We start from the raw sequence: 24,863 nt of genomic DNA on the forward strand, positions 1-24,863 counted from the left end.
CACCCGTAAAAAGTGAAACAAAACGAAAATGTGCTTCTCGACGTTTCGAAACAAAAGTCGGAAGAGTAAAAATACATTCTACACACATATATCTGCTCATCGGAGAATCATCTGCAGAAGGAATGAAGATTTTTAGCTCTCTTCTTTTATTCTTTTGAGAAAAAGTCACAGATTTCTTAAAGGGATTAAATCGATGATATTTATCACAATGTAAAGACTCCGTCAGTAGCTACACATTTCGAGGAATTTCGGAAATATAAATTTTATAAAATTAATTTTATAAAAATCTAACTCAGTTATCTTGAAACATATAACTGCGTTAAACTAATAAATTATATTTGATATTAATCTATCAGTTCTATCAGAAATCTATCACAATTTTTTTTCTTTCATTTACTTAGAGTGACTGCCTAAATTTTTCATGACAATACTTGTGCAGATTATCAGTTATGCGAAAGATTGGTTAAACGAAATCATGAAAACTGTTTTGTTGTTGTTGTTTATACTCACTTGCCTGACGTATAGTGAGCGCAAGCCCACGAAATTGCTCCTGTCAAGGAGCGCAAGATTACACTTGCGTTGGCAACAACCTTGAGCACCTAACAGGCGACAGTGTGATTTAGCTCAGTTTCACCACAGTTTTGATGAAGAGCAGCACTCCAGGGTGGGAACGGATCCGAGGGTTTCACCAACTAATGCGTAAGTAATGAGTGAAAGGCAAGAAATTTTCTAAATGGCTTTTTACTAAGAATTTCATAAACTAGCAATCAATCGATAAAATTTAAAAAGTTAGAAACATAGGTAATAAAACATTTATCTTTTTCGAGAAATCCATTTTCGCGTTATTGTTCTTCGTATACACTCAGCGATTTATTTTCGCCTAAAGTACATCAGCGAATTGAACAAACTCGGCATTCGTTCAATAATTTCGGTTTTCAGCACCGGCCAAAAGAAACATGTACTGCGTGCATAAATGAGTTGTCTCATAAATGTCCCTTGACAACATCGTGAGTTGCCACAATCTTATTTTGACGACATACCACTTGACTTTATGAAGCTTTTTCTCAACTTTTCAGGGGGGGAGGTGAGGAATCAGAAGGTACTGAAAATTTAAAAAAAATATTTCGAAACAAAAAAATCACGATTTTAAATCAATAGATACTGAAATGCATTAAATGGAAGAGAAACACGCCAATGCAAAAATTAATATAATGTCCAAAAATTACCTTAGCTGGTAGAAATTTAAAATCTACGCCAAGCTAAAACAAGATGATTTTTTTTTAATATAATTAAAAATTCCTGTAAAACGCTAACACATTCAGTAAGACTCTCTTGTTTGTTTAATACCACAAGCAGCTATATTAAATAGTATTACAATTATAACCCAAAAATTATCGAACTTTATAAGGGTATAATTTAACTTCCCAGACTGATGTTTTTAACAGTTCGACAAATGGTGTAGCTATCGATATGAGTTGAATTTTACTATCGATGATAAGGTTTCCTGAAATGTATGAAAATAAAATTTATTTTTAAGTTGACAGCATATAATTTTACGCTATTTTATGCCCGAAATACATTTATAGCAAAATGAAATACATAAAGAATTCTTCTGTTTGTTATAATTAACTAAAAGAGGTGACTTAATTGAATTTACAAAAACTTGTACGTATTGTAAAAAAGTCATTGCTGTTTAATTTCTTTTAATGAAGATTCATCGTTACAGATCTTTTCATAAATGTAGTCAGGTTAAGTTAAATTAGATAACTGACTACGAAAGAAAACCCCAAAATAAACAAACTCAGGTGAGACATTAAAACTAGACAAAAGAGCAACCTTATTTTGGTATAGAATTTTAATAAGAACTTTATCATTCTCAAGGGCGATCAGACAAAGTACCCTTTTCTTCTTCAAGAGCAAAACAACTCTGCAAAATGGGAGAAGTAACAACCGTATTAATATCGAAAGCAATTAGACGAGCAAAGCTAACATAAACGAAGCGCTGTGTCGAAGAAAATAGAAATTAAACATGAAAATCTAAAACATTCGAATTCTAAAAGCGTTAAGAAGGGCTTGATTGGAATTAATGTCACAAACTAAAGAAAATAAATTTTTCGTAATTTAAAAACTCTTCAAGGAAATCCAGTTCGTCAAGTGGTCTTACGGATGATTTTCGCACGACTTAAAAATGAAAATAGTGATTCAGTTCCCAGCTATGACTAATATCAAAGATTTATTGATTTCTGTTTTTAAGACAAAAGATGCAAGCTTCTTGATGTGAAAATTTTAAGCTTTTTTAGTTCGGCTGATAAATCTCAAACCACACTCACAAGTGTTAACAAACCTTTATCGTTTTTAGTGACACTATTTCCAACCAGGCCTTTAATGCTCATAGAATTCTAATATCTTTAGTTTCTACGTGCAGGTACTATTTTCCTAGACAGATGGCGTCATGTTCATGTTCGTTTTGCTCTGCCTATTGCTTTTGATATAAATACGACCATCGTTTTCTCTTATATTTCATGCTATTATAGTACAATTTTTCTACCTAGGTTATTATGTTTAAGCAGAAGCTGTTATGTAAATATTTTATGAAGTTTCTTCGCATTTATCCGGTAGCTCTGTTTGTGTACTGTACCCTACAAAGTGCTATGAAATTTACTTTCTTTTACACGTTTAAAACGTCGGCTTTTTGGACATCCTGTAGACGTTTTATATTTGCAGAGGCAAAGTGCCTCCACTTCATTCAGCAACTTGGACTTTGGATTAGATAGAACAACTGGCATATAGCTAATTCTAGCTTTCACCAGTAATACAACTGGTACATAGCTAATTCTATCTTTCACCAGTAATTTTGGAGTTTTGCCTTAAGACAATGGTAACATACAAAATAAAGAGCGGTACACGCTCAACCGATGAGACAAGGAATACTGCGTTTGTGGCTTCATTTGGTAGCAGAAAACATAAGTTTTCGTCGATATCATCAATAAATAAGCTGTTCGAGTGGCGAAGAATTTGAATGACACAAGGAACTAAGATGCAGTTTTTATGAAGTTATTGAGAATCAGTTTATTAAGTCTTCGCTCGCCAGAAACGGAACCGCAAGTCGCTGGTTGCGTTATGCTCTAATGTGAGAATAAGTTTTCCGTTTAAGAACGTGGTGAAGCAAACAACCCAAGTGGAATGCACGTTGCAATTATACAGATAACTGAAGATACAATACATCGTTTAAAATATATGATAACGATGAATTATTTACAGTAAAAGATGACAAAGTCTATAAATCGTGCTATATCAAGCGCTGTTTGTCTACAGCCTGTTTTTCTAGGCATGTTAAATACATAAAAATATAGTTTCACTATATACAAAGTTTGTTATTCTGCTTTGCCAGAAATAAGTCAATACCTGTTTTACCAGGTGAACTAATAAAATTATGTAGATGAGTAACATAAACAGAATGACACAAATAAGGTAAATACAGAGTACACAACTTGTTATTTTTTAATTTTGCATATTTACCATTTTGGATTGTGATTAATTTATCTGGATCTTTTCGTAGAATTTTCTAAGGTTGGATCTTAATCTACAAGTTCTCTTACATGGGAATACTCTGAATTTTGCATTTTTTCAAAAAGATTACGATATGTTTTCAGGATTGGGTCATTAAGGATTTTTAAGTTCTTTATGGCTCCGCCAGCTTCTCACAAATCAAGGGGCGTTGATAATCATTCCCAGCAGTTTGCTTTGAAACACATCAAGTTTTTTATGGTAAGTTTTCCATACTCTTGCCCAGTCTGGTACTGTATAAAGCAAAGTTGGTTGAATGAGAGTTAGATAGATTTTACTTTTAGTTCTGATGTGTAATTTTCATTCACCAGCTGCCAGTTCCCCTCCTCTTATGGAACTTGAAGCTCAAGAATCTACAAGAATCTAAGTCAGGCCAGTCCATTCAAGCGTTAAATTTAGTTACGCTAGAAAATGCCAACAAAGACAGTGTTCTGTCCTTAGTAGATTAGTAGATGACGCTATCATCGCGCCAACAAAAGAATTAGTTAGAATTATAACTCAAAGTGTAAAGACGCGTATCTCGAAGCGTCGAAAGGGCAAAAATCTTGTAGCCCCACTCTTGAATATGTATATAGTGTTGTGTTAGTGTTCATCGTAATAAATGTTATCTGTGAACTTGGAGAACTGACTCTTGAAACATATCAACTCTGATCACCCTGTAACCACCCCTCTGGACACTGTGAGGTAGGCTACGCTCCCTCAGACAGTCTAGCGGATAATCTTAGTATCCAGAATAATCTTAGTACAAGTCGTATTTGGAGGACGTGTTTCTGATAATCGCTCATCCTATTTTCTGAAACATTTTAACTCCTGAACAAGAGGGACTAGTGTTTAATCACTCTCAAAATCGAAAAAAACTATTCATAATCTATACCAAAATGAGGTGCTATTTTCTGTAACTTTTAATTTTACTTTGGCGTTGTTTCTCTTTCAGTCTGTGTGAGACCATCTTTGTGGATTATAAAAGGAAAAAAAGAATTAAATACCACGTCATGTGGAACGAACGTGCGTTTTGAAATTTAAGCTAGCATAGTAACAAAACTTTATGAACCAATTCCACAAAGACTTCTAATTTAAAAGCAATTTTTACTCAATGATCAAGTGGCGACAGACACGGAAAAAAAATGGACAAAGGATCCATTAAACTTATCTGCGTCATCTAAAAGACCCCAATAAAAGGGTCACAAATAAAGTTATTTTCCGTGACACAGGGGACATTTTCTGATAAAGGGTTAAAGACAAGAAAGAAAACCTCTTCGATAAGTTCTCTCTGGTTGTTAAGAGAGGATAAGGTCAGCTTGATGCTGATCTGGACCCCTGAGCCACAAAAGAAACACACCCTGTCTCTCTGGCTCGACTTATCCCCCTTCCCAGACGCCCCCACATCCTCATCTCGTGCCACGCGACCGGAAATTACCACGGGAAAGCATTTATAGGACTCGATTTAGGCTGCAACAAAACGCTCCCCCTCCTGCCTGCATCCTTACTACAGTTCTCTTAACCAAAACCAGTTTTAGCCAGTTGCTTCTAATCTTCTTTATCGGTTTGGACATTTTTTCCCCTACTACATTCCTTTTTTATAGACTCGTGGGGAAAGCACCGGTAGCTTTTGCTAACAGCTCGGACTTTTAGAGAGTAAATTAAAGTCGGAAGATTTTGAAAGATGGCAAACACTGAAGGAAGAAAAATGGGTCTGTTTGAAAACTTTGTCTAATGCAAGAAGTGAAGTTTAAAAGCCTGTAACTTAAATGTTTATGACTAAAATACGTCAGCTTGCTGAAAGATACTGAAACTCACATCTAAAATATTTCAGATGCTACGGACGACATATTAAAAGCAAACACATCTCCTGTAGTAGATTATATACAAGTTTAAAAAAGGAAAAATTCAGTTTTAGATTGGCTTCATTGAAAAGCTCTATGCGTTTCAAAATAAATTGACATTTTTCTTCATACAGCTAAAATATCAACACACACACACATATATATATAGAGTGGCTCAAAAAGTGTTCGTACACATACGAGTTTCGGTGAAATATTGCTTTATTCATTAATAAAAATTAATATTTTAGAATGAAAATTTTGTAATAATATCTATAAATTTCTCTTAGCAAAACTACATGAATTATTTTATGAACATATTAAAACTTTGCTTTTTGGGAAATTAATAATAAAAAAGTAACAGAAAAGTTATCTCACAAAAGTCTTTGTATGCTTTAAAGAAATTTGCACATATTATTAAATATTGTAGTATTTCTGTCAGTTAGTATTTTGTAGTATATACTGCAGTTTGCATGACAGCTTCCAAACGTCTGGACATAAGAGTTCACCAATTTGCTTTGTAATATCTGCATCAATGTTCCTCTCATTCTTCAATCATTACTGTTTTTAGTTCGGTTTTTAGTCCAAAGGGGCTTTGTCCCTGAAGGACTATTGTTTTGTTTTCGTTTCGCGATTTTGCGTTGGTTCACTATAAATGCCCGTTTCACTTTTCAAATTGTTGCCATCAAATGTTAGGGTCCTGCATTATATTTGAAGAAATTAAATAATAAAAAATCTGCATGAATGTATGCATGTTTCTCGCATTGTGATAAAACAACGGTACGCAGAGCCATCGAATTTTGAATGACGTAATCCTACTGCGAATATGGGCATGTGGAAGCCCAAATTTGAAATTTGGAATTTGTTTTATTATCGATTTCCTATTTTGTAAAACTTTAACAAATTTTTTCTGAACAAACTCAAGCATTTTAAAGCGAGCAATGGCAACGTTGTACAGAAAAAAAAAAATTATCTCCAGCGCGCGAGACTATGTATCGGAAATTCTCATGATATGCTAAATTTAAAACAATTTGGCGATATTGCTGTTGAACTGAATTTTATGGTTTAAGTGCGAAGAACGTGATATTTAATAATAAAGGTAACAGACAAAATGTTACAAAAACGCTCCTTTGGACGTAATATAAAATTTGAAACCTTTCAGACTTCGTGATTATTGCAGAATTCTCTTACAGTGAGAAATTAAAAATAAAAATGGCGGGAGAAAAGGTTAAACTCAACGTACTATCAAGAGAAAGTTTATAATCAATGTTTACAGAAGAAATTCAAATCTTTATTCCAGTATCTTTCAAAGACTGAAATTTCAGCAAGGTCTCTTGAAAAGAACTCTTTCTAAGCGCAAACTGACCCCGATTGATGGATTCTGTAATGGGAACACTACCGACTGATGGAATGAAGTGGAAAAGGAATGGAAGTCAATACCCCTGGAAATGTTACGAAAAGCCTTTCTATAATTGAAATCACGATAGAGACTTATAGTCCAGAAAACTGGCTATCAGATCTAACAATTAACATACTGTTTAAATTTTAAATATTAATTAAATAAATCTGAAATCATTTTTAAAATGCGTAAACACTCTCCGTGTACGAACTATTTTCATAAATGATTAACGACAATGATGATAGCTGTGAGTTAAAACAATACTTCTGAAAATATGTTAAAAGCAGAATTATTAATGAAATTAACATGAAAAAATTCTCGCCTTCTGACAGTCTGAAATGTAACATATCGAAGGCGTCTGAAATGTAAACATATCGAAGTTATTAACAGAAAAGTATCATGGACTGTTGAAGAATCAGTTCAATTAGAAATTCTTATTATTAATTCGTCAAATGATTTAACGGTTAAAGTAAGCAGTTTAAATCTTATTTACATGTCTTCCATGCTTTAGGGTCCAACCTTAAAATTACAGTATATAGTTGAGTAGTAATTATATGTCGAAGAGTAATTCTTAAAAATTACTAAAAAATGAAAAACCTGTTTCAATTTCTTTTTATAAATTAATAACACTTCAGAATATTATGTTAAAAACATATGAGAGATCACATGTACTACTCAATAACTCTTCAGATGATGAAGTGGTTTTAATTGCTTTCATTCTTTAATTAAATTAATCGCATTTCAAAAAGATAAGTAGTTAAAATTATAACGTAACTAAAAATATATGAGTTAACTGAGACCGCAGTCTATCTTGATAAGAGAAAACTTGAGATAAAAGAATTGTATCCATTCTGTAGGATGCGAAAGGAAGAATTTTATTTTTTACTTAATCATATTTTATTTCAACAAAAATTGTACAAATAAATAAATAAAACAATTTTGTTAAAAACAAAATTTAAAAAAATCGCAAAATTAATAACGGAATCATTTTTTCTTTAGTTCGGTGGCTGGTTGTGTAAATATGCCGAAATACACAAGGGTTATTGGCTAAGGGAAGACATGCCTTCGTGGAAGACTTTATGAAGGAAATTGGCTCGTGTTCATGCTACACATGTATATTTTTCTTTGTTTAAGCACAAGGTTCATTTTTAATTCAATAAAAATAATACCATGAAATTACATTTTACGTAGGGCCCTAAAACTAAATACGTAACTTTATTTTTATTTCTACATACCTAAAGTTAAACAAACTAAATATTTTTATTTGCATCAAACATGTTATTATTATTAATTTAGTAAATGTTTGATAAAAGAAGCATTTGTTATGTCTAAACATGCTTGAAGAACTGAGAAGGCTTATATATAGGACAACAATAACTTTATCGCAAGAAAAAAAAGTAAAATTTGAGTAAGGCTTGCGTATTAAATTGTGAAAATTAGCGAGTTTTGCGGCCCAAATTTCATGCTTTAGTTCAAATTTACATTTGCATACTAATGAAATGCTGGGAAACGAATTTTTAAAACCATTATTTAAGATCAAGATTTTTATTTAATTGGCTTGTCTTTTTTAAAGAGTATAACTGCAGATACACAGACGTTTTTCATTAAATTAACGTGTTACTAGAAAAAAAAAAGATCGTTCAGCATCGAAATTGCTTCTCGTAATTGAGACTTAACAGAAAGCTACTTCATGTAACTTCACAAAAACGACTTATTCTAGTATTTCAAAAGACCAGAAAAACTTAAGCTAAGCTAATTTCAGAGTTTTGATTTGGAATTTGGAGGATAAAAAAATAATGATTAATGACAGCATAAAAATTACTTAATTATAAAAAAGTCTACAATTATAAAAGAAATTAAAAAATCCCAAAGAATCATCCGAAATTTAAGGATTAGTTTGGCATTAGCATAATCTTCAAAAAATGTCCAAAAATTCAAGATAATAATTGAGGAAATTTGCCTTGTGATAAAATTAGTTCCCTAGTTATAGCCCACGTAAAATAAAATAATACAGGCCACTCTATAGATCATATTTATATTATACTTAAATAAAATTTAAAACCAATAAGCGGGATTTTTTTATATTATTCAAATCAACGAAAATATTAGAAATAGATAAATAATATTATTAACAGTAAATTTAATTTTACTTGCCATGAAAAGATGATTTTCGGAATTTTGAATAATCCGAGTTATCCAAATCGTTGAAATTCCGAATATTCAGAATTCGGATGGTTATAATTACAGCGTATTTCCTCCCAAAATTATTTGTATTATAGAAAAGACAATTTAGGTATATTATATACAGTTAAAATGCTAATTAGAAATTTTAAAAACACTTAAAAGCCTTTCAAGTCTTTCTTATAAATTGATCATACTGGAGAACATGACATTAAAAACATATTACCGTGTAATAGCTGATAAAATGCGTAAATTAAGATAACGAAAAACAGAACCGCAATCTCAATTAGATTATCGATTATTTCTTGACATTCCGCGTTACTTCCTCATCAAAACTCCCTCTCACGATTGTTTGGTTTACCATTTCTGTTAAAAGTCCTGTTATTCTCGGGAAGAAGCGTGCCACCGTTATGTTTGCAATTTTCATTAATCAACTGATTTGATTTAAACTGCAGATTAGCGACTCTTAACGGATGGGTTGATTTGATCTTTTTTCTTTCTCCTAAGTACAGCAGTCCTCTCGCGCCAATGCAAAGTGAGTTTGCATTAATTGTTATCTAAAACAGTCTGCGAAGGTAAACAAAGGAGGAACTGAAAACAGAGATATAATGAATAAAAGGGTCACCTGAAATCTTTTGTGTTAATTGTAAAAATACAGATAAATAAGTATTGTTCAGAAAGTTATGAAATCCTCTTTACTGTGGAAATAGTAAACGTAATACTAAATGTGGAAATAGTAAAGTGAATAAAATAAATTATTGTTTTGAGAATCATTCCAACGCAATTGCTGTAAAAATACACAAGGTGTTTATACACTGTTAGAGCGATTTTAATAAAGAATTAAAAAAAAGAAAATATTTTAGAATATTCATTTCTGAAAACAGCTTATTATTTTAAATGGGAAATATTGTCTGATACTTTTATTCTTCTTTCAAAATATCACATGCAAAGAAACAGTGCACTGAAGAATGTGTTTTTGCGTTTTCCGAAAAGAAATATTCTTATTTCGCAATTCAAAAATGTTATGAAATGTTGTTGTGTATTAAAATTCCTAAGTGAAAAATAAACAAGGTTATTAATTGAAAGGAGAAAAAAAAATTTTTTTACATGGAAAGAAGACTCCAAACGAATACCCGAAAAAGGCACGCACTGTTTCTAATGTTTTTAAAGTCAAAATATTGGTGGCAAGAAAAAACTCGCCGACTCAGATATGAATTTCATAGTCTTTAAATACATCTCTAGCAACAATATATGAAATAATAAACCAAGATCTGGAGCTTAAAAATAAAATGTTCACCAGCTTTTGTCGAGGAATGTGGACTGTGACCCTTGATGACCTTGTGATCATTTAGGTATGGGTTTACCTAAATGATTGCAACAAAAAAGGTCTATTCATTATCGAAAACGAAGAGGAAAAAATTTACAAACTTGGTTCTGTCAATCCAAAGAAAATTTCAGTTAGGGTAGTAGGTTTCAGTAATTTATGACTATCGCAAGATTCCCTTACAATGAGAAAATATGGATATGAAAGGAGAAAAATATTAAAATCAGTTCAATGCACTATCAAGAGAAAGTTTTACGACCGATATTTACAAAAGAAATTCCATTTCTTTATACCAGTGACTTCCAAAGACAAGGCAACAAGTCATACTTATGTTTCCAATTTAATCAGCGATTTAATTGTGTTATAAAGAAATGTGGTCAATAGAGCGTAACATTTTTGTATTTCAAATTTAATCAACGATTTAAAAGAAATTTGTTGCCGCTCAGTAAAGCGTAAGAAATTTGTCTTTCAAATTTAATCAACGAGTTAAAAAATGTGCTGTAGCTCATTAAAGCGTAAGATATTTTATGTTTCCAATTTAATCTGGGATTTAAAAGAAATGTTTTGCCGCTCAGTAAAGCATAAGATATTTGTCTTTCAAATGTAATAAAGAGAGCGATTTAAAATAAATATGTTGCCATTGCCAGAAATAAAATATTTTTATTTTCCACAAGCCAGCGTGCTATCATTCAGCAAAACGTAAGATATTTAATGTTTTTTTCAAAATATGTGTGCTATTAATTAACAAAGTAAGCGATTTAAAAGTAAATAAAGTTTTTCATCTCTATTACTATTAATTACCAGCTGGACACGTGAAATTACATTTGCGAGATTCTTTGAAACCGTTGCACATATTTTTCTTTTTTCCTAATTACTATTTTAGGCGGCTCGCAGTGCTAGTGACTAGTGTAATAGAAAGTACGATAACATTTCCTTTCATTTCACGGTTTTTATTACACTCAGGAACTGTCGTATCGCTGGTCTGCAGAAGTACACAAGCCTGCTGCAAGTATACGATAAAACAGCGTCATCTGGTGGTAAGGATCACCCAAATTATCAACAAGCTTGCAAAACTAGACGTCGGTCTATGCTTCGTTTCATATATATAGAGAGAGATAGATAGATAGATACATACACACACATATATTGTAAGGATCTTAAGTTTTACTAACGTTTATTTTATTTTAAATCTTTACTATCACTTCTTATTTTCTACTTCCGGCCAGAATTATAAGCGTGAAGGATTTTATGCAAAGTTGTCTGGCGAACGCCAAGTATTTAAGTGTGGCCTTTTTGACAAGCAGGAGAGAGGAAGCAGTGAGTTCGAAGCAGGCCGCTTACCTTAGAAGTTACGCAGTTGCTATTTGCCTTCCAGGCCAGAGGTTTTAATCCTCTTGATAAATTAAACGTATTGTAGTGTTCACAGTCTCTGTGCTACATACGCTTCCTGTTATTATAAGGCCAATCTTACACGTGTATTATTCTAAAGTTAAATTAGAGTTTAGTTTTATTTTGATATCTTTTACGTTAGACCCTGAGTGGAGGGTCATTGTATTACGAAGTACGGAAGTCATTGTATATAAAGAAAAATAAAGGGTTTTGTATACCCTTCGTCTGTATCCTGTCTACTTACTACAATTAGTGAACATAGCTTTAGTAAGCTCTCTGTTCTAGTCAGGTCATTGTATGTTTCCGAAGAAGGTTACAAGAAACATTGAACCTGATAATATATGTATGTATATAAATTAAGAACAGTGCCTAGAGTCAAAATTTAATACTCATTTAGCTTGCTTCTAAAAGTTTAACATTTTTTGCTACTACTGTATTTGGATATCCTGTACAGCAAATTTTCAAATTATGTAAAATTCGTAAAGTGTATTTGTAATGTGTACTGTTGTAAAGTGTATGTTTTGTTGTAAAGAAATCTGAGTATCTAAATGTGATAATGATGTACATTATTCAATCATGTACCGAGTCACAACAAAGTCCGCAACAGTACTTACAATGTTATTTAATGTATCCTCTTAATGCTAGATATTGCGGGAACGCAAGACAATACCACCTAACCTCTTTGCAGAATGATAGTGTCTCCTTCCCCCTTCAACTGAGTCTGCAGAACGCTTTTGAGCAGTTTAGAGTCGAAAAGCAACTTCTAAATGCATAATTTATCAGTAGCTACACTAGTGTTATTAAATTCGCGTAACTGTATAGTACGATACGAAGTGGTAACACGTCAGTGGTGAGCAGAGTGTATTCTCCAATTTCTAGGCACCAATCCATTCAATCAAACCCCGTTTCATACTAAATGAAATTCGGATCAAACAACCACTTGTCAATATTTGATGACGCTATCCGGAGTCTCTATCTAATATTTGCATTTGCATTTGACTGGCTTTATATCAGCGCCGCCGACTAAGCAACGAGGTTCCTTAACCAGCACCGTTAAGATTAAGAACGCAGATTGTTTATCCAAATCAAACATAGGGGAGTAATAGCGATTAAGATTCGAGTAGAAGACAGGCAAAATCTTGCCCAAGTACTATACTTACGGGTCAGAAATTTGACGTACTCTCGCTGAGAATAGTCGCCTGAAAGTAACAGCATCAGGAAAAGATGAAGTATATCTGTTTAGATGTTTACCTTATGGTAACAGTTCAAATAAGATTTGAAATAAATAATACATACCTATTCATAATAATAATTTGATATTTCACGCAGGTGCCAACTGTTAGATGATAAACTATTTACAGTATATTAACGCCATGCACATAGAAACTTTATTAAGAGTTACTGGGAAATCCATGTTTAAATTTTAATTTTATTTAATAACCACTGACATATCTGTGAGTACGCTGTACAAGAAAGAAAAATTAATTACACTACACATGCGAAATTAATTAATAGCACGTAAACTTTTCAGGACACGCACACAAAAAAATTGATCCAAAGAATAATTTGAACATTTTTTTTTCTGATTTCATGGCATATTTTAAAATTAATAACATATTCATTATTTTCATATTTTATTGCTTTCTTGTAAAGCTCAGAGCCAAACTTCAGTGAGCCTTGGTATGAAACGTCGATTTTTAAAATCTTCAGGAAAGTTAAGTGTTTTCAGTTACTCAAAAATGTAGATATTAAAAACTTGGAGTAAGTTTTGATTACAGATAATACATACATCGGGAAGAAAATTATAAGATATTCGCATGTATATAATTTTCCTTATAGCAGTTAGTTTCTTACTACCGGAATTCATAACAATTTCTTCAATATTAGATCCTTTTACAATTTTCATAACAGGTGGTACCTCCGTGATTGGCAGTAAATATTAAGTTTAGAAAGAAAGCTCCATACACAAACTGTTATACAAGAATTGTTTTGAGTATAAATATACAAGAATCTACAACAGTATTTAAAGTGACACACACATTTTTGAAAGCTTTCAAAAATTAATAAATATCAAAATTTAAAAAAATAAGCAACACTTTTCAGCATAAAATAGCAAAAATAATTGAAATACAGGTTTCTTTTAAAACAAACATATTATTTTCCTAAACTAATCATCATGTATTATTTATTAAATTCAAAAAGGAACTTATAGAAAATAATTCAAGCTAAATAATTAAATTTCAGAGACTCTTTTTTTTCCACAAATGCAGACAGAATCTATGCAAACAAAGTAAATACGGAAAAAACATAAAAATTCAATTACTGTAGAATATTTGAAAGAAAAATAAATATACAGGCTTGGCTTTCTTACAATAATTATAAAAACACTTTAATTCAAAACATAAACGTAAATAATTGATTATTTACAATTTAGAATAGATAGGTGAAATACGAAGCTTTAAAAAGTTTAATGCTCCTATTAAATCTGTAATTAAATCGCTAAGACAATAATAAGAAAAGGCATTTTCTAATCAACATTAAAAAATCTATCGTTGAATGCTAAATAAATTTAATTAGTGTGATTAGTTACTGTAATTCAGACATATTTAAAATGAACAGTTTTCCTAAAAATCTGTCATCCGTATTATTCGTAAAATAATAGCACAAATATTTTTTATTTAAACATCTAATTCTTATCTCAAAATACGAATTTAAGTATTCGGCTGATTTGCGAAAAATGCAATTAACAATAAAGAGAATGCAAAAGAAATTTCATTTATTTCTTTAAATTTCTTAAATCTAAAAAAAAAAGTGATCGCGCCCTGAAATTAATTCAACTTGAATATAAGACAGCATTTTTTGCACATTTCCTCAATAAATGTGAACTTTTGAAACTTCACCATCAAGACAAATTTTCTTCCGCTAGAAAGATAAAAACAATAAAATTAGACACAAATAAATTTTAAAAGGCAATCGATTTCCCATACTAAATTACTACGCTTTTAATTTAAAATTAGACTAAATTTAACCTTAGACCAATATTAGGTCACAGAAACAATAAAATTAAGCTATAAATAAATTTGAAAAAGGCAGTCACTTTCCCATAATAAATTACTGCACTTTTAATTAAAATTAGGCGAAATTTAATCTTAAAGGAAAATTAGGTTTGGTATAAAAAACACATGTATTTCGAAGGACAATGTCAAGGACTAATTTCCCCTTCAAAGCAGTATAAATGCTTTACATACAAAAGAAAGAAAATGAAAAGAACTTCTATAAAATAATGTGCAATCGAAAGCTGAATTTTCCTTATTTTATATTTCGAACTGCGGTACTTCTTTTTTGTAATTTACATACCACATAATAATCGAAAAATTTCAGTATCACTTTATGTCATAATATTACGTTAGCAATGCACCTTCCCTAACAATTTTTAATGGAACATTAACAAACCCACATTTATCTATTTGCGTGAAAAGTTACACTATAGAACGATATTCCAAAAAAAAAATTACTATTAACTACACTAATTGAAAAGAAAAAGATTAACAATTCGATTCCATGTGTTTGAGCCCTTTCCTAGAATTTTGTCAAAAAATATTTTATTCATTTGAGATATGGGATGCAAAAGCATGCATCTAAAGAAATTCAAGAACGCCCTTTTCCCAGTAAACAGAATGAAGATATTTTTTAAAATGAAGATGTTTTTCTACTGCGTCGCTTCCAACAGTATACGATGTGATCTCTTTCTAGGATGACAAAAGTGGCAGTCTGTATCTCATTCTGTTTTAGAATCATCTGTGTGCAGAGAAATATCTTTTTGGAGATTTGTTGATTGAAGAAGATATTCTGCTGTGACTTGTGACTTGGGATGGGTCGGATGGCAGATAACTGGGGGATAAAATTTTTTCTTTACGAAAAACATGACGTACACAGATTACTGTAATCAAACACAGGTTGCAGCTTTTATCATTTGGACAATCAAATTATATGCTCTTGGAAATGGAGATTGAACCAGATAATTCAGTGTACCAAGCAGAATTAATAGCAATAAGAGTGGCGACTGCCTATTTCACAGCGTCATTCCCAGAACACAATGACTCCTAGTCTAGCCGCAATCTCAGCAGGGTGAAGCCGCAGTCCTTTAATTATCCAAATACGTGAAGTACTGATACTTCGATACTTTGTTGGTTATTCTGGCATGCAGCGGGAGATGCACTACTCCTGCTCTTTCCCGATTCCTAAATGAGCCCCCTTAGGGCCCTGATGTATGCAAAAGTCTTCTGCGGACTTCTATGAGTGTGGCAGTCATAGCAAGCTAGATCGCCTGAATATCCTTTTACTTGGGATTACCACCTCAGATTACCAACAATTCTAAACACCGGACAGATTAAGCATTGGATGCTTTCCAATTAAGTTACACAGAGTAGAAATGAAAGAGCTATTAATTACTCTGCCTCCACATATGCAAGAATTTCTTATCATTAGTAAAAACTGTACTCTTTAATAAATGTTTATATATCTTCAAACACAATTTTTCTAACTTTATGTATTTTGTATCATGATATTTTTTCTTCATTTATTGCAATAACTGTATCATAGTCCATGCGGGTATTCAATGTTTTAAAATTATTCTTACATCTTGGTTTTTAATGCATTTTTGTAGATATCTTAATCCATTAGAAACCGCCTATAACAAGCATGCTAGTGCTCTACTTAAAGATATGCGTAATGATGTGTGCCAGTATTGTAATACATGTGAAAAAAACTGAAATTAATTATATTGATAATGGTTATCACGTTAAGTTTGTAATATCTTTGCTGTGAAACACAGCAAAATCGATGTAAAATCGTAATTTTTATGCTCTTTTATGTATCTATTTTATCATTTTTCTTTATATATTTATATCTTTGTTTTCCATTCTGGGATGACATATAATTACGCGGATGTCATCTCGGCGGTGTACAGCTGATACTTTGATCTTTTATGCATCGCTTACTTATTAATTTCTCTTATTTTGCTAGAAGTTAAAGGGAAGAGAAAAATACAACAGCACGAGAAGGAATAACTGTAAATATCGGACAACACCTACTCATCCATTTAGTAAAATATAGCTCCAGACTTGTGTTTGCGCTCATGATCACGATCTCCACGGAAAAATAGCATGTTTAAATTATCGAAATATTAACATATCGAAGGTTAGTTAGTTTGTGATTAAAAATATACAACAAATGAAAATTAGTTAAATATTAATTTGGCGTCTTCTTTCGTAACAGCCTGCATAGCCAATATCGTAAGCGGCCTAGAAGCCTAACGTTTTGTGAATGAGAAAGTTTTACTTAATATCCGCACACACACGCTGATTTGACACTTTTTAGGAGAGTCGGCTTAAAAGCATTATTTCATTTTGGCGACTTTGTGTGTTTTAGGCGCATTATTAAACCTCAGGAGGCTACTCGCGCATCAGCAATATGCTCCATTTGGCGTTGTGTATACGCAGGAGCAAATCGTGGAGTAAAACTATACCCAGAACGGCTCGAGGCGATATAAGGTAGAGCGGAAATGAAAAGCTCTTCATCAACGAAACGCCAAAGCGATTTAGCAAAAGAGTCGCACGAATTTTACACAAAATCTTTTCTGTTTCCTCTACTTTTTTGTTATTATTTTACTTGTGAGTTTGCAGGGTAGGAAATGACGGGTTACGAAGATACCGTCTTGTAGTTTCAAATGTGGGGGTCTGAAGCACAAAAAGGAAAACAAAAAAGGCTATAAAAGAGATCTGCAGATTGCTAAAACTTGCCTAACTGTTTTGAGAAATAATAAAATATCCTTATTCAGTGCAACGCATATTTACGTTTTCTTAGAAGTTTATGTAATTAAGTATTTTACATGCATTTATATTACATTTTTTAATTGCTTTAAAAAAGGTTTACTTCACCGTCTACTTAAAATTTGGATTATTGGTATTTGAAACCAGTTTCCTATATCTTAAGAATTTTAGTTTGAATTGATTATTAATTACATACTTAATTTAAAAATATGCTTCTTAATTTGCTACATGTAATTAAAATATTTCATTTAGCACATTCCCAATGATTAAAATTACGTAAATTCGTTTAATTACATTTTTGGTTGGGCTTCCGCCTCATGCTACAGTACTCCTTTTGCTTGCATTTTTTATCAGAAATTAATCTTACTATTCTTCGTTTTTTAACTATGTAGGGGCGAATAACAAATTTAGCCATTTCGTTTTGTTTAAATTGTAAGAAAATGATTTAATTTTTAAATTTTGGTTTAATGCTTCGATTTAACTTTGGTTTAAATTTTCGTTTGGACACGGCTGTCCTTCTACATTCCCCCGTGGCGCCAAACTTCAGAAGAAATGTTACGAGATTGATAACATTTTGCTTTATTTTTTTTGAATTCGTTTGGTTTATTCGCTCCTCTTACTCATCAATACATTGTTCTCTTTTATTGTTTTTTTTTTCTTCTTTAAAGTGTCAAATTTTGACTGTTTCAAAAAATCATAAAAATTTTATGCAATACATTATATCATCATACTAAATCTACTTCAGCCTTTTTACCTCATTGTTTACTTCAATATTTCATTTCATTATTTTTTAATATAAACTACGAAATGCGATAGACATTGCATCCACAAAAGTCTTTTTCTAGCCATTACTTTCGCGACCGTTGATTGCAGACATATAATTCGAATTACAGAAAATGTAACAATTGATGCAAATTGATGCAATAACAATAAAATGCAAATTGATGCAATAGCAATCAAATTGTTATATGAAAATATAACAATTGATGCAGTTGATTCATATTTTCGTATTTTATACGTTTCTCCGGTGCCTATACTTATATTTAAGAAAACATTGTACTCATTTTATATATATGTAATATATGAGACTGTTTTTGCCTCATAGAAAAACAAGAGAATCATTTGAGCATGTGTCAGAGCTCGACCGAGGCAGAATCGTTGCATACACAGATTGTGGATTATCCTTCCGGGAAATCGGTCATCGTCTTGGACGTAGCCAAGCAACTGTCATGTGCATATGTAATCGGTGGATGCAGGAAGGAAGGACTGATGGACAGGACCAATTGCAACCGCCTCGTCGCACCATTCCACTGAAAGACAGATATATCATGCGCATAGCATTGACGGAGCTCACCGCCACATCCGCAACCATATCACCACGAATGCAGTCTGTAACATAAAAATCGGTGACTGCACAAACACTGGGATATCATTTACAATACAATGGAGTGTCCGCTAGGCGTCTACTCCTTTAAATTTAAGCCACAGGTGTTTACATTTGCTGTGGTGCATTGAACGGTGAGATGAACATCCGAATGACATAACATCGTGTTTTCGGAAGAATTATACTTCTCCCTGCAGTACCACAATGGTCAGATTAGAGTTTGGAGACACCATGGAGAATGGCTCTCTATTGTTGTGTCATACTGGTCCTGTGCATGGTGCATACATTGTAGGGTGGCATTGGATTCCATTACCGCACCCATAGTATGCATTATCGGTACACTTAGGAGCCAAAGCTATATCTGTTGAGGTTTTGAAACCTGTTCTACTTCATTACCTTCAGAGCTTGCGACCATATTCTAATATTTTATAATGTGTGATTACACGCTGCACGCAATGTTCAAGCCTTCTACTTAGCCCACCGTATTGCTTTGCTACTCTAAACCTGTCCGTTTTCCATCTCTATCCCCCATCAAACATGTCAGAACGCCTACACCCGTGTGTACACGATGAACTACGGCTATATTTAGAGGCGATATGAGGTGCCATTCGCTGCCATTTCTCAACAATACATCCAAAGCCTCTTTGGGACAATGCCGCGGCGTACAGCAGAGGTTATTGAGAAACATGGAGGCCAAATTCATTAATGATTTTCTCGTCTTCCTCACTTCCTGCACATATAAAGGGTTTGACTCCCGTATGACAAAAATTGGTCGAGATATTTCATTTCAAAACTTGCGATATTTGACGTCATTTTCACTTTGCTTTGAAGGTTCAGTTAATGAAAATATTAAAATAACTCGAGTTCGAATTCTCTCGTTCTATGAAATTCAATGATATTCTTTTGTGATTTATTAATATCCTTGTTTATAATTTTGTTACACTTCATACCTCGAAAGAATTTTCACACAAGTAATTTGTAAATTTCCAAAGTCTAAAAATTATTGAATTAAATTATTAAATTAAAAATTTTATTAATATTATCACGAAGTTTTATTACTTTAAAATCATAATTTGGTAATCGTAAAAAATAATAAAATACAAATATTTTTCTTTTTTTTATGAATGCAAATAATATGACGAGTTGATTATGTGCCAATACCCGCAGCCTGCCACTATTTTCTAGAATACGAATTCTGTAAGATTCTGCGAATAAGATCTATTTTTTGAAAAACAAAATTATATTGATCAATATTTTTGAAAGAAATCTATATAAAAATGCTCGTCACTTAATCTTTTACTTCAGAAACAACATATTTTATTTTTAGTTATTTTACGTATTTCTAAATGTAAACATTTTGATCTTCAGTTTCTGTTGGCCCTTGAATATGATTTCTTTATCAAATATCTCGATCAGGTTTTGTCATACGAGAGTCATTCTGTGTTTTATTTTTTATAATGAGTAGATGTTTCTAAATGTAAGTATAAGAGGAAAGTATAAAAAGTAAATTTCGTAATTTTTTAAAATTTATTTCTCTAAATTAAAAAATTCCCAAATATGAATATTTACGTCATTTAAAACAGTTTTGTAACTGGAAGTATGTATCTACGACCAACGGTTGCAAAAATAAAGGCTAGATAAGTGCTTTTGAATGCTGTATACTGTATACCCAAACATATTAATACTAAAAAAAAATCTTCGTAAAGTGAAAATTCGAAATACTACACTACGCTTAAAGTATTTAAAAAAGAAAATATTCCCCATCTTTGCATACAAAATTCTCAAAGACATCCACTAACATTTCAATTCCAAAACAAAAGAACTCGCTACAAATATAATGATTAATATTCTTTTACCCAAGATGAAATTATTAATTATCGAAAGGAGTAATTTCTTTTCCGTTTTTCTTTTACTTTTTTCCCTTTTATTTATTTATTTTGTAATGGCCCTCTAAATGTTTTTACAAAATGTTTAAATCGCTGTTGATAAATAAAAATGACTATAGTCATTGTCGACGCAATAAAACTATCGAATTCGACGAACGCAACTCTCGAATATCGACGCAATGAAAACCCGATGAATTAACTCTTTTCCTTTCCAACTACTAAAATTAAATCGTTGTTGTGACAATTGGTCTCTGTGCAACAAAAAAATCACAGAATACACTAACTTCCGCAGATCTTTTACTTTATAAACACTGATGGCTTTAATGAATAAGCACGTAATTCTTCGACATGTTAACACCATTGTGATAGACTTGTGTCAGACGCCAAAAAAAGCTTTTCATCAATTCACCTCTTTTCTTCCACTTACTACAGACCCTACTAGACGAATAACGAGTTATCGCTACGTTTTAAACAATTCATAAAATGCTGAAGAATGTTAAAATAAACCGTCAATTTAGTCTCAATGTACAGAATAGATATATCTTGCGTTACAGACGAAACTTCTACAACTGCTAGGATATTTAATTAATATAACAGACATTGTAATTCAATGTAGATAACGTAGTTCAAGGCCAGACACGAAAGAGACTAATTCAAAGCTGGCTCAGATATTTTACTGGCTCGTATTTTAAAACGTCAAGACGCTAAACACGGAGGACAACTTTTAAGTAGATCGGGTGAAAACACTAACAGCAAGACGTTGCCACAAGTTCTAATCTAAAGATTTAAAACACTCAATTTAAATTAAAAAAAAAGAGTCTAATTTGCATTCTGGTGAGGATTACGGAAAGGAGATATTGTAATAAAGATTAAAATCATAATAATTGATTAATTAACATACGCTACCTCACAAACTTAAAGAATGCTTTCATAACGGTGCCCACCATAAAAGCTTCGGAAGCTTAACGCAAAACGCCACTATTTAAAAAAAAAAGAAATTTTCTTAAGAAGGTTCCTGCACAAAGGTTCCCACATTCTAATGAAGGTTACATCTGAAGCCCCACCAGTGACCGAGGGATTAAAGACTGCTGAAAACTGGTAGTTCCTCCTGGATTTAACTCAGGAGCTGGATATATCTTGGTTTTCGTATTTTACCCCATGTGCATAATGTGAATACGATCCCGTTTCCTTAAAAAGCTCTCGTGTACTTTATCGTATTAAATTAGCCTAACATATTAAAGCTCCCCCCTCAAGTTTAAAGCCGATCTCCATGAAGGTGTGTCCACTTTTATGCTAGGAATCCTTCTGTAATTTTCTGTCTTAGAGAAAGTGGTCAGTTTCCAAAAAAGGTACTGGAACTTTTCTTAAGGAGAGTTCTTACGAAAGGGCCCCAACTTAACACACCACTTGACATTGTTAACTCAGAGGAAAAAATGAAGGCATCGAATACTGAGTTGATTGCTTTCAGGCTACTCAGTACGTTGTCTACTTGGAGTTTTAGTAGGTGCTCCCCCCCCCCCCCCCAGTCTAGGTCCACCGTAAATACGAGCAAGTTTCTGTTGAAATGTTCTTAATGAAAGATTTGTTCAAATGAAAAAGTTTTGCTGCCGCAAGAAATAACTAAATAAACACTTTGTGAAATTCATTCAACAAAATAATATATAAATCGGAAGAACAAGCAAATTTATGGTATCTTAAAGCTACGATAAAATTATTCTTTAAATTCTTAATTAAAGAAAATCGAATGGTTCTAATTTTAAATACTTAAATGCACTTATGGTAAATTTGAAATATCAGCTGCACTTTTTAATACGGAACTCAAGCGAAGAAAACAACCACAAGTATTAAGGGTTCCATGAAAAGACAAACAGTCCCCATAAATAACAAAACGTTTTTGTACCAACAAAACATTTAATAGATACGTATTAATTACGATAGGTACGTAGAACTTTACTTCTATGTGGACACGTGCTTACGGGGTCTACACAGTATTGCACTTTATGAGAGATTAAACGTTTAAAACGCACATTAAATAACAACAACCCCTGGCTATTACGTAAAGTTCATTTCATTTCACATCAGAGGGTGAATTAATATATTTAGTTCCGAACGTCATCAATCACGGCGTTAAGAGAATTGAATACAAATCCGTATAACGCCCACTATATATGCCGCCGGAAAATACCGTTTAAGTCACCCTATTGCGCTCGTGTCCTGGCTGTTCTTCAGTCCTTTAGAAAATCATCAGCCCGGGAATCATATCATTGCCCGGGGGGGGAGGAAAGAAGAAAGGGGGGAATGAAGCGGGGATTTCGCCTCGCCCATTCAGTTGGGTGTCAACTCCCACACTAGGTTTTTGTATCCACGCTTTAAGCCGGTTCAGGATCGATATTGATTTCGTCCGGTGACGTTTGTGTACGTAGCGTAGCGGGTATACACATTAACGTTAAACGCTCGCCGAGGCAAAAGCGCATTTGTTCCGCTAGCTAGCGACGAATTCAATATGGATGTTATTATCAGGAACCTTCGGATCGAACCCTCTGCGGTTTGCGTTTACCGTCAGGGGGTATTTATTATATTTATAAGAGTGAATCCACACCCCGTTTTGGGATAGATAACTATGAATGCTCGCTGTATTGTACGGATGTATGCTTTTCACCAAGACGACTATCATTTTGTGTTTCCTCCATTCCATATTGATATTGACGGGTATTTTTACTTTGCAGTAAAAGTTAACAAAACTTTTCTATGCTTTAATATCTTTAGATTCTTCTCTTCAAGACTAGTTTTAATAGGGGTTAGCTAGATATTCTTCTCCAATCGATGGCGATAAATACGTCATAAATTATTCCCTCGATAACAAATCAAAATAGTTTAGGTAAAAAGAGTCTCGTGGCGGAAGCGTCTTCGATTCAAATAGATTTCAGTGAGCGAGGTTGTTTTCCTTATACATAATCTTCTATCTAATTATACGAAATCTATTGATTAATTTACTCAACGCTTTGAGGATCATGATCGCTGTGATTAATGGGACCGCTTAAAGAATTTTGGGTTTCAATTCCTTTTATCGGGGTCAAATATTCATTACCATATAAGCACAACGCACAAACCACACGGACGTATGCGATTCTTGCTGGGGCAGGCATGGTGTCCATCCACTACTAATGTAAGAAATTATCGATAAATAAAACTATGTACAAATGTGTATGTGGTATGTAGAAAATATTTGAGTCAATAAACGTAACGGCAACTTGATCCTTTTGAAATTACGGGATTCCAATTTAATATAAATAATTTATGGATGTATAATACTAGCTTTTTGCTTTAGTCGCTTATTGTGCTTGTTGAAATTTGTAATTAAAGGCGCTCGGATCTTAGGAAAAATCATACAAGGATTCGGCTCCTAGTCCTGATGAGAAACTTGGCGGACAAAGATTCGGTCATCTCCTTGTTGTTCTTGAAGAAGTGAGAAGACTCACCTCCTTAAGCAATGAATGAGGCTCTGAACCAGAGTATGGAGTCCTTAAAATGGGACAAAATGATGCACATCTAACTTCCACTTCAGTTTAATATGGAAATGAGATATATGGGTATAGCCTTACAATTACATTCATTGTCAAGAACAAGTAAAATTAGCTAGTTACACTAACTTTATCACCCAACATCGGGAGGTGAGGTATAGAAAGTAACAGCTGAGTGAAATTAAAATGCTACCGAACAACACTATTGAAGCAGCAAGTAACTTAATTATGGCCATAATGTATTAAAATCTGCTTCCTCCATTACATGACCAGAACATTGATGTTGCAAATGAAATCGAACGAATCTTTAGAATTCTTTGCAAGTCTTCCTACTATCCCATTTATAGAGAGTCGCGTCATATGATCTAGGTCATAATGCAAAAGATTTCTAAGATAAAGTGAAAAAAAAAACTTTGACATTTCATCTTGTTCAGCTACGCTTGAAGTAGTTTTGTTTGCCTAACATTTTCGACTTCTTTCGGGAATATAACTCCTGAAGCTTATAATCTAAATTTTAATCCAAATGATTACCTAAACTGACGTTTAAAATTAAATTTAAGA

The 24,863-nt window shown here is 32.7% G+C and overlaps 1 protein-coding gene across 9 annotated transcripts in view; it reads right to left on the reverse strand.

Moving 5' to 3' along the window:
• The window catches only part of LOC118188251 (tyrosine-protein phosphatase Lar-like), a 1,537,039-nt gene that overhangs the window by 222,601 nt on the left and 1,289,575 nt on the right, over positions 1–24,863 (reverse strand). For 8 of the 9 annotated variants that reach the window (XM_085815767.1, XM_085815774.1, XM_085815771.1 and 5 more), the window contains one exon: positions 12,841–12,879. The exons of the other annotated variant lie outside the window; for it this stretch is intronic. In XM_085815767.1, coding sequence (XP_085671893.1) covers positions 12,841–12,879 — 39 coding nt within the window. The remainder of the gene's footprint in view (positions 1–12,840; positions 12,880–24,863) is intronic. 9 annotated transcript variants of the gene reach the window in all.

The sequence above is a fragment of the Stegodyphus dumicola genome, chromosome 4 (assembly GCF_044657685.1).
Source record: "Stegodyphus dumicola isolate Sdum_Otavi_A_Nest chromosome 4, ASM4465768v1".
Lineage (NCBI taxonomy): Eukaryota > Metazoa > Arthropoda > Arachnida > Araneae > Eresidae > Stegodyphus > Stegodyphus dumicola.